General features: G+C 38.1%; 1 protein-coding gene across 3 annotated transcripts in view; it reads left to right on the top strand.

Annotated features, from left to right (window-relative positions):
• Nucleotides 1-16688, top strand: part of MYOM1 (myomesin 1) — a 158284-nt gene that overhangs the window by 108860 nt on the left and 32736 nt on the right. For all 3 annotated transcript variants that reach the window (XM_053664247.1, XM_053664246.1, XM_053664248.1), the window contains 2 exons: nucleotides 114-298; nucleotides 4588-4702. In XM_053664247.1, coding sequence (XP_053520222.1) covers nucleotides 114-298; nucleotides 4588-4702 — 300 coding nt within the window. The remainder of the gene's footprint in view (nucleotides 1-113; nucleotides 299-4587; nucleotides 4703-16688) is intronic.

Genomic DNA, 16688 nt, shown 5'->3' on the forward strand with positions numbered 1-16688 from the left:
AGCAGCATCAGATTCAGCTGTAAAACCTTAAATGTGGTTCTAGATTTGCACATATTTGAGGCTTTTTTATCTGCATTATGCATTTTATGCACTGGTCTCTCTGTCTTTCTCAGGACCACCGCATGGTCTCAAGTATAGCGAAGTCAGGAAAACCTCCCTGGTTCTGCAGTGGAAGCCTCCCATCCACTCCGGACGGACTCCGGTCACTGGTTACTTTGTGGACATGAAGGAGGCCAAGGCCAAAGACGACCAATGGCGAGGACTCAATGAGGCGGCTATTAAAAACAAATACCTAAGGGTAAGGGGATACTCATAGTTTGTGAAACCTGTTTAAAAAGAAAAAAGGCTCTTCTAATGATACCAACTTTAAGTTAGCAAGGCAACATCTCTGCTTCTATCTGCATCATACATTGGGCTCTTGGTAAGATTTCATTTGGCAGTGGTTGGCATTTGGGGATATTTCCTATGCTTAAAACAATTTGGTTACATTTAACCTGAATTCCTAGCCTAACTTTGGAAAATATCTACAAGTTCCCTTCAATCTTGTCTTTCCCTTCTGGCCTTCACTTACCTACTTCATATTTTTGTTACTCACAGCTTTATGACATTTTTACTTACCATTCCTCAAAGGTAACCTTGTTCCTACCTCTGTTTTTTTTGAAGGCAATTTTTTTTATTCGAGGGCCTATTATTATAGGATTCATGCCAGCAAGCTTTCAGCTTCCTTTGAATCTTGCCCTGTCTCACTTAACCTGCTCCCTCACGCTTGTGCTCATGTGAGCTCTTAGAGGCCAGTGTGATGGGTTCACTCAACTCTTGACCTTAGCCTCACCCTTACCCGTGTCATTTCCTCCAGATTTCTCTAGAGTGTTCAAATTGAACCAGTTTCTAACCTTATCTACCAAAGACTGTTCTGCTAAAGCCACTGAATCTCTCGCTTGAACCAAATGGAAATCTCAAAAAAAGGTTTTCTTTTATTGTCAGCAGAACTGGAGAATCTAAATCCACAGTAGGGCCTCAGAAACTGGGGCAGTAGGATTCTAGTTCTTATTACCCAGAATTCAGTGTGGTTTGACATACAAAAAGCTGACATCCGTTGGCACAATAGGCCACTGCCTAGAGGGTGGGCCTTGGGGCATATGCCTGGTCTAAATGGTCTCTCCCACCAGCCTGCCACTATGGGCTAAGGTTTATACCATGTGTCAGCTGTGCTCTGGAGTTAAGATATTTATAGTCCCCATAAAAAATGTAAATATATCCTCCAGGAGAAATGACCCTTAAACCCAATATGCCATTAACTCAGTTTAGCATATGCCAGTGAGTTCTCTACCACTTACAAAACCTTGAGGAGATAAGGAAAGTCACATTTCATGGGTACAAGTAAAGGTCAAGGAAAGTCTGGAGCCTAGGATGCTGCTTACTTGTTCAGATGAGTCAGGAGGCCTCTAGTCACTGGCCCAAAGGCCAGTGTAAAATAAAGGACAGACCCATCATGGATGGTGGTGGTAAGCGTTCTCGGCCAGATGTTCTCTAAGTCAGTCTGCCACAGCACAGGCTCCCAAGAGCCTGAGGTCAGACCTGACCGGGGTAAAGCAAAGCAAGAATAATAAGCCAAACAAAAAGGACCAAGAGCCACCCCAAAAATGGTCAGGAAAAAATAGAGTTAAAACATATCAAAGAAAAGCTAATATCGCTCATTAAAAATAAAAAGACAAAAAGGAAAGGCAAATTTGGGGGAGAGAGAAGAAAGAGACTGAGATGGAGTGTGCCCAAAGGTGAACTTTCTGTAAGGAAAGTATCCGAGAGTTTAACCAGTTATTATAGTGAAAATACAATTATTAATTTTTCGGATTATAAAACTGACACATGCTCATGATGAAAAATTCAAACTATGAAGAAATAAAGAAGAAAAACAAAGATATCTTATAATCACTATATCCACAAAATATATCCACATTTGATGTGGATTCTCTTTTCCAGATGTCTTATATTCAGAAAAATTTCAAGTCTGAAATGGACACACAAATGTACATGTTAAAAAGTTTAGTCTGGCAAACATAAGTGAGGATGGGAGACACAGCTGCATCAGTGGGAGAACTTCAGCACAGTTGCAGCTGGAGCATACAGCTTCTCCTGGAAGCACCCATGTTCACGTCAGCACCAAGTTTTTGGGTTGCCAGAGAGGGTTAAAGATGTGCTACTTTCAACCAAAAGGATTGAACCAAACACAGCCCAATGTTTTCCTCTTCTATTGCTAATTACAGTCTGGTGAGACTATAGTGAGGAGGGAGTGAATATCAGAAGGGTAGATGACATGGATGGAGAAGGCAAGGGAATGCATTTCCTTTGAAAATTACAAGGAAGGGGAGAAATCTAAGAAATATTGGTGTGCAAAAACCATGCTCCTCTATTGCTTTAAGGCCAGCAGTCATTGTTGCTGTGGCAATGAAAGAGTGGAAGGATGTTATTGTCACCCCAGTGACTAGACACTAGGATGTGGATTCACCTCCTGTATCATGATGCAAAAATCTGACTCACAGCTACATATGACCTAAGTGACAGGTGCGAATGCAGCAAGCACCTGGCAACTGGTCTGTTTTTTTCACAACAAGGAAATGTGTCTGTTCCTTTCTGTAAATCCACACTTGCCTGGCATTATTTCTAAACAAAAAATTTAAATACATCAAACTCTGTGTATTTAGTCAGTACCTATAATCCAGTTCATTTACAGACCAAAATTTGTTTCAAAACTCTATTAGCTTCAGTGAAAGCTATCACCAAATAGCGACATTCCATTATCATAAACAGAATACAATTAAAGAGTTAGACTAAAAACCTAACCATTTAATATATAGCACCCTCTGTTTGTATTTAGAAGACCCCAAATGGCCTCAGCAATCTTGAGAAAGAAGAAAAAAGTTAGAGGAATTACACTACCTGATATTAAACTGTCCTATAAAGCCATAGTAACAAAAACAGCATGGTATTCACACAAGGACAGGCACGTAGATCAATGGAACAGAATAAAGAACCCAGAAATAAACCCACACCTTTATGGTCAATTAATATTTGAGAAAGGAGGCAAGAACATACACTGGAATAAAGACAGCAGATTCAAAAACTGGTATTGAGAAAACTGGACAGATATGTGCAAAAAAAAATGAAACTAGATCACCTTTTTACACCATGCACAAGAATAAACTCAAAATGGATTAAAGACTTAAAGGTAAGACCCCAAACCATAAAAATTCTAAAAGAAAACATAGGCAGTAAACTGACATCACTCTTAATAATATTTTTTCTGGTATTTCCTTGGGCAAGGAAAACAAAGAAAAAATAAACAAATGGGACTATATCAAATGAAAAAGTTTTTACACAGCAAAGGAAACCATCAACAAAGTATAAAAAAAGCCACTGAATGGTAGAACATATTTGCCAATGATACATCTGATAAGGGGTTAATATCTAAAATTGGTAAAGAACTCATAAAACTCAACACCAAAAAATAAACAGTCCAATTAAAAACAGGCAAATGATCTGAATAGGCAGTCTCCAGAGAGGACATACAGATGGCCAATATGCATATGAAAAGATGCTTATGACCTCACACCTGTCATAAGGATTATTATTAATAAATCAACCAACAACAAGTGTTAGCCAGGTTGTGGAGAAAAGGGAACTCTAGTGCACTGTTGGTGGGAATGCAGATTGGTCCAGCCACTGTGGAAAACAGTATGGAGTTTCCTTAAAAAATTAAGAGAGGGTAGAATCACTTATGACCCAGTGATTCCACTTCCAGGAATATATCCAAAGAAACCCAAAACACTAACTCAAAAGAATATATGAACCCCTACATTCATTGCAGTGTTCTTTACAATAGCCAAGGTTTAGAAGCAGCCCAAGTGCCCATCAATAGATAAGTGGACAAAAAAGCAGAAGTACATTTACACAATGGAGTACTACTCAGTTGTAAAAAAAAGAGGGAAATCTTATCTTTAGTGACAGCCTGGATGGACCTAGAGAGTGTTATGCTGTTTGAGATAAACCAGTCAAAGAAAGACAAATACTATATGATTTACTTATATGTGGAATCTAATGAACAAAATAAACAAAATAGAAATGAACTCACAGTTAAAGAAAACAGACTGTCGGCTGTCAGAGGGGGGGGGGGGTTGGTAAAAAAGGTGAAGGGATTAAGCAAAACAAATAAACAAACGCTCATAGAAACAGACAACAGTTTGGTGATTACCAGGCAGAAAAGGGGGTAGAGGGAAGTCAAAAAGGGTAAAGAGGGGATAACTGGTGACAGGAAGAGATTGACTTTACGTAGTGAACACACAATACAACACACAGATGATATGTTATAGAATTGTACACCTGAAACCTATACAGTTTTATTAAACAATGTCACTCCAATACATTCAATACAAAGTTGTTTAAAAGAAAGAAAAATATTTGCATATAAATTAACCTGTGCACTTCAAACCTCATTGTTCAATGTTCAGCTGTAAATTATTACTGCAGAGGAAGAGCACTTCTGTTTAAATGACACAAAACACCCATCGCATTTATACCTGTTTCTTCCAGGTGCAAGGCCTCCAGGAGGGTGTCAGCTATGTGTTCCGCGTCCGAGCCATAAACCAGGCAGGTGTTGGCAAGCCATCCGACCTCGCTGGGCCTGTTGTGGCAGAAACTCGTCCAGGTGGGCCTTTGCTCTTTCATTACAATTAATCTCATCTATGTAACATATCAAAGTAACATTCAACCTAGTTTTCTCTGCTTTTCCTAGTTTTCAAAATTATCACTAATGGCTGTTTGAATAATTGATCGGTATAACTTAGGCCATGTCAATCATTTACCACATCATAGGAGCCTCGGGACAGGGGTGAGCCAGGTCCAGGGCTATTCTGGTTTTTAGTTAAAAACAGGGACGTTCTCAATCAAATTATGGGTCCTGGACTGACTGTTTCAAGCCTACATTTCTGGGATGTTATTTCTCTTATACCATGGCCATAAAGTCCCACGAGAATATTTTTCCAATCACAGGGAAAGCTGGAACAGAGGTTAGCAAGATTTTTAAAATTAAGTTAAACCAGAGGTCAGCAAACTTTTTCTGTGAAGGGCCAGACAGTAAATATTTTTGTGTCTCTGGCCATATGTTCTTGTTGCAATATTCAACTCTGCCATGGCACAGAATCAGCCATAGACAATACATAAACTAGTGAGCATGGCTATGTTCCAATACAACTTTCTCGTGCATATTATATACATTATTTAATATAATGTGTTATATGCATTATAACATTTGAATTTTAAATAATTTTACATGTCCCGAAATATTGATCTTCTTTTGATTCTTTGCAACTGTTTAAACATGTGAAAACCACTCTTAGCCTGCAGGCCATAAAAAGAGAAAATGGGTCCAATTTAGTGCACAGGCCATAGTTTGCTGAGCCCCAGATTAAACCAACACCACTCCTAACTGAATGATCTGTGGAGCTGAGGCAGCCCTCACTTCCCAGCTTTAGGATATGCCATGATGGGACTAGGGAAGACAGTCTTTTCCTTTGTGTTTTTTTTTATTTTAATTGTTCTTCAAGTACAGTTTTCTGTCTTTTATTCCCATCCCAGCCCACTCCTTTGTTATGGGGACAAAGTTTACAGTGTTCACTGCAAGTAGTTTCAAAACATTATATAATCATTTCTTTTGTCATGTAACCTCTGTTACTTTTCAAAGCTATATATTTCAGTTCATTAAAGCTGCATAAAAGAACGTACTGGAAATGAGAAAGGATTAAAAATATTAACCAGTTGTTTTAAATTTAGATTCATTCTACTCCAAGCACTTTCATTTTAATGTATCCCTATTTTCAGATGGAAATAAAGAGCAGATAAATAATGTAGCATTATTTTTATGATGAGAAAAGAATGTAAGCAGAAAACTCTTCTATTGCTTTATGTTATATGGAAAGCACATCAAATGTATCTTTTGAGGAAATATTTGTCCCTTCCATCTTATTGCTTCATAACCTGCTTTCAACTACTGTTATAACTACACTCTAGAGCTAGATGGGACAGAGGTGACCTTCTTATGCCAAAGTGTGGTAGGTGTGTCTGGCCAGAGTGCCATACCTGATATAAGTCCTCTTTAAAAAATTTTATGAGAAAACATAAAAATGCTAGGAACATATATGCCAGGTAAAAAGTAACACACAAAGACATCAGCACACATGTTCCTATAGAAATCAGACCCTTCACATGCCAACTGTGAGAAAATATAAGGTGGCAAATGGACATGTAAAAGGACCCAACTTCAGAGTCTACCATTGTAAAAAGAACATTTAAATTACTACGAGAGTAAACTCTTAATCTAGTCATGGGTAAACTAAAAGCACTCTTTAAGTAGTAGAATCCAAATTTGATCGACTGAAGAAAGCTTAAATTGACTTCTTATTTTCTCACCAGTAGCCTCAGAATGGCAGGTGACCAAGCATGACATAACAAAGTCCTCACTATGAATGATTTGCCATCCAAAAAGGATCTGCTATTGAGCTCTGCACTAGAGTTTTGTTTCATTGATCAGGAATAAGACACCAAAAGTCATTTTTTGTGACCATTCCATTTCCAGAACATAACTACAAACAATAGCTACAGGCATTAACACACTAAACAGCACCAGATTAACCCACTTTGGAACCACTGGACCACAGCCTAGAAAAGAATCTCGGGAGTCACAGAGTCCAAATGTTTTGCCATGGAGAAGCACCAAGGCCCAGGAGGCACCTGGACTTGTTCCCTATGCAGCAGGCACATTTATCCTTGTGACATGTATTTCTTCAGATACCGTGTGGGCACCAGGAGTAGAGTCATGTGACATTTGTCATGCATACTAGGCATATCTAGTGAAAAAGCCAGAGTTTACGACATGGTGCAATGAGAGCTAGAAAGATGTTCATAAAAAATTTCCTATAGCTAAATACACTAAAAGCTAGGTATTAAATTTTTATAACTCATTGGAAAAACTTATATGAAGCCTAAGGTTATCTGTATGTATTAATTTTGTTAAATACTAGCATATTACTTTTACCCAGATATTTATTTTGTGTTAGAATGGATGAGAAGAGGGTGGAAGGCATGTTATCAATTTCAAGATTTGGGACGTGAAACTCAGAGGGCTATTTCAGGAGAACATATTTTGGAATGCATTATTAAAATTTCTGATAGGAAATAAAGCTTATCATGTAATAGCAAACCTGGAATACATCTAACAGGACACCTCAAGTATAATCTGAATTCCAGTTAAAAGCTAACCTAACCCACTGAGGTTGGTAGGATCACTGGCCTTCCTTTCATGTCAACAAATATACCAGCAGAAACAGCTCGGCCACTGCCACAAAGTCTAATACTGCTGGTGATGAGGATCTGGAAAATGGACTAAGTGTGTCATGCTCTACCAAGAAATCTTTTAGCTAAAAATGCCTATAAGAAGAATAAGTTGAAAAATATTTAGTGTATATTTGTTGGACATAAAAGTCACTTTTATTCTTGATAGTTGATATTTATCAAGCAGTATCTGTGTTTATTGAATCAGGCCTGGTATATAGTTGGAGGCTACATGAGCCAGATCAGACAGGAGACAAGAAAGGGACCTGCCAAGGTGAGGCAGGTGATCTAGAGGGCAACAAATGACTGAGAGTACAAGCTTCAGGTGTTCTTACCAGAGAAACATCAGTGGGCATAAGAACCCAGATGCAAGACAGAGTCCCAAGCAAGAACTGGGTTACTGGAAGTCAGGACTTGGTCATCTAGAACAAGGCAGATTAGAAGAACACAGCATCAGACAAAATAATAACCTGGGATTGGGTTGACAACCTACTATCCAAACCCAGTTTCTAAAAACTGGTTAGTAATAAATAGAAGTTGATAAGGCTGAGAATGCACATGTATGCCCAGTGGCCTGGTGGCGGAGTCTTGAAGGATTCTGAAGGAGGAACCCAAGCTCACTATTAAATATTAGGTCAACTTACTTAGAAAACTGCTCTTGTATTTGCTTAATATCTGATCTCTCTCACCTATTAAAACAGGATTTATCAGCCTTGGCTGCGCATTGGAATCATGCCAATAACTTTCTGAAACTACTGACTGTATTCCATTCTCCTTTACAGGCCAATTATATCAGAATCTCTAGTACCGGGCCTGAGCATTGGGTCATTTTTTGTTTGTTTGTTCATTTGTTTGTTTGTTTAGCTCCTTGGGTAATTGTAATGTAACACCAGCTTGTAAACCGTGCATTAGACTGTGAGCTTCCTCAAAATAGGAACTGTCTTTTCTCTACATACACTGAGAGCCCAGTACCTGGAGTATAGTAGTCATTTATTAAATGAAAAAAATAATGACTACCATGTTTTAGCCAGTAAGTGTGGCTCCATTTTGAAGCCACAGAATAATTACTTAACTCTAGAAACCTCATGGTAAGCACCCTGCTTATAAAGGGTGAGCTAGAGAGAAGCATCAATGCTACATTGAGGAATCAGTGTGGGGAGTCAGCCAGTGGTCCTCATCCTGAATATAGGGGAGCTCCATATTACGTGTGACCGATTACATTAATTCACTTCCACCTGCTTCTATTCTGTCTCACTCCAGTTTTTTAAGCATTGCACATGCTCACACACATGCTTGTACCATGGATGATAAATAATTGAATCTATAAAATAAAACAAACAAACAAACAAACAAAACAGAAACAAACTCAGATACAAAGTGATGGTTGCCAGATGGGAGGGGGGATTTGGGTGCTGAATGAAAAAGGTGAAGGGATTAAGAAGTATAAATTAGCAGTTAAAAACAGCCATGGGGATGTAAAGTACAGCATAGGGAATAGACTCAATAATATTATAATAACTATGTATGGTGCCAGGTGGGTACTAGACTTATCAGGGTGATCACCTAGTAAGTTTTATAAATGTCTAGTCACTGGGGTGTACACCTGAAACTAATACAATATTGAATATCAACTGTAGTTGAAAAAAATTTAAAGCTCATAAAACTGATCCATTAATGCTAATGTAAAAAGACTAAATTATATGAGAAAGAATTTGCATATCAGATTATGAAATGCATGGGAAGGTCAACAGTTTCCTGTGATTTTATTTCAGCTTTTTCATTTTATTTCTTAAAAAAATTTTTTTAAGAAGGGAGGTAAAAATGAGACAGGATTAGTTTCCAAATAGTTTATTTTAGCCCTGGGTCATAGCAAGCCTACAGGGACCATTAACATGCCATTCCACACAGTATCCCTCTGTGTCCATATTAAGGATTTAGTTAGGATTGGACAGCTGACTAGAGACGACTCTTCTCAAACCTTTTCAAACCAAAATATTCTTTTTCATTTTCAATAGTCAAATCTCCTGTGCTCTTAACTGAATTCTTCATGTTCTTGAGCTGACTTGAAGGCTGCTTTTTGAAAAAATCTGAGTCTTGACAAATTTTGGTCTACTTTTCCAGCTCAGCTCTATGGAAAAGTGGGACAGCCTTTCACCTAGATGAGAATATTCATAGGGATTCCTTTGTTTTGACAGGAGACCATTAATAGCTACTGCCTACCTGTTAAGTGTATGAACGATTTTAATTATACATTAATCAGTTTTAGAGCACGTGACTCTTTAGACATTTGTGAGTTCAGCCATAAATTGACAGCTGCTCAATGTTTGGCAAAAACTCAGACCACGGGACATTCTAAAAAGAAAATTTGAGGGTTCTGTAGCGACACCTGTCTCACTCTGAGCCTGCACCAGGTTTGTCTCCACAGGTGTTGTCATACGAGTTAGGCTGAGGCCCACAGAAAGGCTGTTGTTTATGTTGCTCTTGTTTCTTCTACAGCATTTATAAAAAGAACCATTTATTTGCATGTCATATATCTTTTTAAAAAATTGCAATAGAATTTTTTGCATACTGTGTATTCTGAATCCTTTTATTTAAGAAATTCCACTATTGATTTTCTGAGATTTTAATGTGTAGAAGAACTGGCCCTTCCAGATTACTAATATGTATACTGCTTTTATTATACAAAGAGAAATCTATATTCCAACATGTTCTTCCATTTCACGTACAAAAATCCCTGAGCTCATTTTTTAAAATATATTTTATTGATTATGCCATTACAGTTGTTCTATTTCCCCCCTTCATTCTCCTCCACCCTGCACACCCCCTCCTCCACCATTCCCCCCCTTTAGTTTATGACCCCATGTCTCAAGTTCTTTAGATTCTATATTTCCCATACTATTCTTGGCCTCCCTCCATCTATTTTCTACCTATGCTCTATGCTACTTATTTTCTGTACCTTCTCCCCCCTTCTCCTTCTCCCACTCCTTTGTTGCTAACCCTCCATGTAATCTTCATTTCTATGGTTCTGCTCCTGATCTAGCTGTCCTTTTAGTTTGCTTTTGTTTTAGCTGTGGTTCTTAATAACTGTGAGTTTGCTGTCCTTTCACTGTTCATCTTTTTTATCTTCTTTTTCTTAGGTAAGTCCCTTTAACATTTCATATAATAAGGGCTTGGTGATGATGAACTCCTTGAATTTGATCTTATCTGAGAAGCACTTTATCTGCCCTTCCATTCTAAATGAAAGCTTTGCTGGATAGATCAATCTTGGTTGCAGGTCTTTGGTTTTCATGACTTGGAATACTTCTTTCCAGCCCCTTCTTGCCTGTAAAGTCTCTTTTGAGAAATCAGCTGACATTCTGATGGGAACTCCTTTGTAGGTGACTGTCCCCTTAGCTCTTGCTGCTTCTAGGATTCTCTCCTTCATTTTAATCTTGCCTAATGTAAGGATGATGTGCCTTGGTATGTTCCTTCTTGGGTCCAACTTCTTTGGGACTCTCTGAGCTTCCTGGATTTCCTGGAAGTCTATTTCCTTTGCCAGAATGGGGAAGTTCTCCTTTATTATTTGTTCAAATAACTTTTCCACTTGTCACTCTTCTTCTTCGGTACCCCTATAATTCAGATGTTGGAGCATTTAAAGATGTCTTGAAGGTTCCTAAGCCTCTCCTCATTTTTTTGAATTCTTGTTTCTTCATCCTTTTCTGTTTGGTCATTTTTTCTTCCTTCTGGTCCACTCCCTTGATTTGAGTCCCAGTTTCCTTTCCATTACTATTGGTTTCCTGTGCATTTCCCTTCATTTCAATTAGTTTAGCCTTCATATGTTCCTCTAATTTGTGACTAAAATCACAAGTTCTGTGAGCATACTGATCACCAGTGTTTTGAACTGTGCATCTGAAAGTTTGGCTGTTTCTTCATTGCTTAGATTTGTTGGCTCTGGGGCTCTGAGTTGTTCTTGAGCCATGTTTTGATCTGTTTGTGCCTGTTACGTATGAGGAGTGGAGCCTTAGTTGTTCCCCAGGGCAGGGCCACCCAGGTCACTGGTTTGTGACGCTGTATGTGGGGGCATGGTCAGAGAGGGGCAATAGAGGTCCCCTCTGCTGCTTCCTGCCACTGGGGCCTGTGCAGTCTGTCTCAATGTTCGCTCCTTCCCTGATTTATCTGTGTGTGAATGTGTGACTGTGGTCAGCCCTCAGTGGGTCCACCACCTTGTGCCCTCAGTGGGTCCACCCGCTGCTACTCCACACCTGGGATCTGCCCACTGGGTCAGTCTGGTAGATCTTTCCTGTCCGACCCCGCTCTGCTGCTGGCTCTGCCCCTCTTACTGGTTTGGCTGAAGGGTTTATTGTTGTCAGACTTCCCGTATAGTTAAATTTTCTGTCATTTGGCTGCATTTTTGTTGCTAAAACTTTGTTATTTTTAAACTTGGTTGTGAGAGAAGGCAAAGTGTTTCCACCTACACCTCCATCTTGGCAGAAGTCTCCTGAGCTCATTTTTAAATTGTTTTGTATACTTTGGAATTTTCCAAGAGATTTTTTTTCTGTTTGAAACTTCTCTCATTCTTTGTCATCCCAGGTATTTTCAAGGTTTTTCCTAAAACACCTTTTTCTCTGTTTGTAAACCCAGAAGTTTGGAAGTCTCCTTTTTTTTTTTGCAAATGCAATTTCAATTTCCCATTCTAGGTATTATTGTAAAATACTTAGTCTACTAAGTCATGCTTTAAAATACCTTTATTCAAAGAACTATGTTAACAAATTAATTAAAACTTAAAAATAACAAAACTCTTCAAATTTGAACAGCCTATTGAAAGAGTATCCTGGTTGGCATGGCTCAGTGGGTTGAGTGCCAGCCTGTGAACCAAAAACTGGCAGGTTCAATTCCTGGTCAGGGCACATGCCTGGATTGTGAACCAGGTCCCCAGTTAGGGCAATGAATTGATGTTTCTCTCCCTCTTTTTCTCTCTCTCTCCTTTCCCCTCTCTCTGAAAATAAATAAATGAAATCTTTAAATATAAAAGAGTCTGATAGCATCAGCATTGTAATTCATGTGACAAATAGGCAATAAGCTTGTTGCATTGATCATTTTAAGACAATAATCCTGTCTCATGTTTACAAAGTTATATTATTTAAACTGCATTCTTTCTTTACAACATAGCATTAAGTTATTTTGACTAGACATTATTTTCTAATGAGAATTGTTAGAGAGTTTAAGAAATATGCTTAAATAACTAATATTTAAATTATTTTCAATAAATTTGGTTTCTCCAAATCTTGAGATTTTAAAGGATGCTTTCAGCCAGTCGAGAGCATAACTGATTTGTCAGAAAGGAGATCGAACTTTGCCTTCTGAGTATAAAATCAAGTAGGAAAGCCACTGTGCCTAGAATATTTTCTTTATTGCTACTTTTATTTTGTTTTATCTGTTTATCAAAATATTGGTGTTACACTTAACCTTTAATACAAGTTCCAGTAAAATAAATATTGCAAATCTAAACTGACATTTTTTTAAATCTAGTTTTTCAATCCAGCCACTGGCATATATAAATATGTATGGAAAAATATGGAAGAAAAACAATTCCTGACCTTGTAGAATTTAATGCTATTCTCAAAATAAGCAACCAGTGCAACTTTCTGAAAAATTAAAATCTAATAAAAAACTCATCTTAACTATTTGATTTTTAAAACAGAAGTGTCAGATACAATTTTAATTTTTTTAAGTTTTCACTTTCTTTAAATAAATCAACCAATAGCACTCATTATAGCCATAATTATGTGTGCATAAATTAAAGAAATGTTCCTGCCTCTGTTTCCTATCTACTATAGATAGTCTGCCATGTGCTGATTTGACATGATTAATCAAGAAAAGCTTCACAGATGAGAAAAAGTCTCTTATATACTAGCTGACATTATATCCAATCCCTACTTCTTTTGTCTTTCCTGGAAATTACTTATTTTTATTTTATTATTTTTTTAACACTTTATTTTATTTTTATTTTTAAATTTTTTTTGTTGTTGTAACTGAACAGTTACAGTTGTCTGTATTTTCTCCCCACCCCCTCCAAACCCACCTTCCTCCCTTGCTTCCACCCTCCCTTTTGGTTTTGTCCGTGTGTCCTTTACAGTAGTTCCTGAAAACCCATCTCCCTCTGTGCCCTCCCCCCTCCCCTAAGGCTATTGTTAGATTGTTCTTATTTTCAATGACTCTGGTTAGGGACAAATACCATATGATCTCACTTTTTAAAAAATTTTTTTCAAAGATTTTATTTATTTATCTTTAGAGGGGAAGGGAAGGAGAGAAGGAGAGAAATATCAATGTATGGTTGCGTCTCATGAGTCCCCTGCTGGGAACTGGCCTGCAACCCAGGCATGTGCCCTGACTGGGAATGGAACCGGGATCATGTGGTTCGCAGGCCCACACTCAATCCACTGAGCTACACCAGCCAGGGCTGATCTCACTTTTAACTGGCACACAATCAACAAAAGAAAAAAGCAAAAGAAGTTACTTATTTTTAAATTACAAATTCATAGGTTTAGATAGAAATACATATATTGCCTGGGATTTTAAAATTAACATCTTTTGTTTCATTTCATATATTTATAAAAGATGTCCAATTACTTTACAAAAATTAATTTTCCAGAATAATTGAATAAGAAAGCTCTGTATTCTCTTAGTAACTAGGCAATTAGTTAAGCAGGGGTTTTCTGTTCTTCAAGTTACATAGGTTTGAGTTGAAATTTGGTCATTTAGAAACCTGCAGAAATTATGTGTTAAATAATCAGTTGTTCCATTTACTTCAGAATTTAGTGCTGAAGCATCATTTTAAGACTTTTTGATGAAAATTCTGATAAAATAGATTGCACACTTCAGTGCATACTTTTCAACCTTATTGGATGCAATGTATTTAATCTTATTTAGCTTTTCTTGTTTGACTCAGAGCCATTAGTGTTAACCTTATGTGTTGTACGTTGTTACAATAAATATAGTGATGCGCTGGACCACTGTCTTGGTTGGTTGGAGTATCATCCCATACAACAAAAGGTTGAGGGATTAATCCCCAGTGAGCACACATACCTAGGCTGAGAATTTGATTCCCAGTTAAGGTGTGTACAAGAGGCAGCCCTCCAATATTTCTCACATCAAGGTTTCTCTCCCTCTCTCTCCCTTTCCCTCTCTCTAAAATTTAACAAAAATATCCTTGGGTGAGGATTTTTTGAATAAAAATTTTAAATTAAAAATAAATAGATAAATAAGTAAAATACAGTGATATCCCATGGGTTGAGGAGCCATTTGTACCTCTGTGAAATAATGTCTTTGGGCTTACTTTTTAGTTTTCTACCCCTCTCCTGCTGTCATTTTTCTTATTCTCAGTGTGCCTGCTAATAGTAGCTTCTTGCTTCCCTCATTTTAGGGTTTAATCTACTGAGAGAACCAACCAACTAGGCCTGTTAGAATCTTCTCAAGCTAAGCATAGCTTCCAAGCGACAGTTTATGGGGTTCTCCACTGGGTTTCCAGAAATACTACTAATGAATAGACTGTCACATCAGCACTAGCTCTTACAGACTTGTTTTGCTTACTTCTTGGTTTTAGGCAAGATTCCAGGTGGGTGAGGTCTTAGAACACAAGGTTATCCATGGAACTGAAAGACTAAGCTAATGATATTGTTTAGTCTTTCAGTTCTTAATCTAAGCAATATTTGTTCTGTATAATATAATATAATTAATATAAATGATATGATATGATATAATTAATATAATATAATATAAACAGCAAACATATGGATGATTCACTTCCTTTTAAAAGGGATTACAGCTCTGACTAATGTTGCTCCAGTGGGTTGGCCACAGTCCCACAAACCCACAGTTACCAGCTCAATTCCCGGTCAGAGCATATGCCTGAGTTTTAGACTAGGTCCCCAGTTATGGGTGTGTGAGAGGCAACCAATTAATGCTTCTCCCACACATGGATCTTTCTTTATCTATTTCTCCCACCCTTCCCCTCTCTCTAAAAAATAAATAAATAAAAATTTAAAAAATAGACAACTTCCTAAATCTTCTCAAACAAGCAACAGCTGGCCTCAGTGATCCCCAGGCCTAGAACTAGCAGCAGCCAGCCTAGATTCATGGCTTGGCTTTGCCTGGGAATCTTCAAGCTCAGCACAAGTAGTAGTCATCTCAGGTTGCTTTATGGCCCGGGCAAAGTGGATCCAGGCAAAATACAGGTGGGGGCTGACCTTGGCCTGCACTATCTGGGAAACCCCAGGGCTAGCACATCCAATGTGCAGCTACAGACCATGTTGGAGCACCACCACCCTGTCCCTGCACAGCTGATCCTCCACCAATGGCAGAGGGCAGTGGTAAGTGATCATAGCCAATCCTTGCAGGTGACTGGCCTGGGTAAATCCCTCCCACTTATCTGCTAGCAGTAACCAAAGCTCAACTATAAGAGTAGGGTGCACTAAACCCACACAAAGGGCACACCTCAAGTACTCAGCTTGGGTGATAAAGGAGTCTGTGTCACTGGACCCTATAGGACACCTACTATGTTAGACTACACTTCCAAGACAAGGATTCAAAGCAGCTCTATCTAATACATAGAAACAAACACAAGGAGGCTGCCAAAATGAGGAGACAAAGAAACATGGCCCAAATGAAAGAATAGATGAAAACTTCAGAAAAAGAGCTAAATGAAATGGAGATAAGCCATTTATCAGATGCAGAGCTAAAAACACTGGTTATAAGGATACTCGATGAACTTTGCGAAGACATTAACAGCATAAAAAATCCAGTCAGAAACAAAAAATTCACTAATTAAAATAAAGAACAATTTACAGGGAAATAATCTATAGAAGAGTGGATTAAACCAAGAATCAAATCAATGATTTGGAACATAAGGAAGCAAAAAACAACCAACCAGAACAATAAGAAGAAAAAAAGAATTTAAAAAAATGAGGATAGTACAAACAGCCTCTGGGGCACCTTCAAGAGGTCCAACATTTGCATCAGAGGGGTGCTACAGGGAGAAGAGAACAAGCAATAAATTGGAAATCTATTTGAAAAAATAGAGAAAGACGACTTCCTTAATTTGGTGAAGGAAGTAGACATGCAATTTCAGAAAGCACCGAGAGTCCCAAACAAGGTGGATGTAAAGAGGTCCACTGCAAGACACATCCTAATTAAAATGCCAAAGATTAAAGATAAAGAGAGGATCTTAAAGGCAGCAAGAGAAAAGAAGTTGATTACCTACAGGGAGTTCCCATTAAGACTGTCAGCTAGGACTTCTGCCAAGATGGAGAAGTAGGTGGAAGCACTTC

The sequence above is a fragment of the Artibeus jamaicensis genome, unplaced genomic scaffold (genome assembly GCF_021234435.1).
Source record: "Artibeus jamaicensis isolate MK-2021 breed Jamaican fruit bat unplaced genomic scaffold, CSHL_Jam_final contig_354, whole genome shotgun sequence".
NCBI classification, from domain to species: domain Eukaryota; kingdom Metazoa; phylum Chordata; class Mammalia; order Chiroptera; family Phyllostomidae; genus Artibeus; species Artibeus jamaicensis.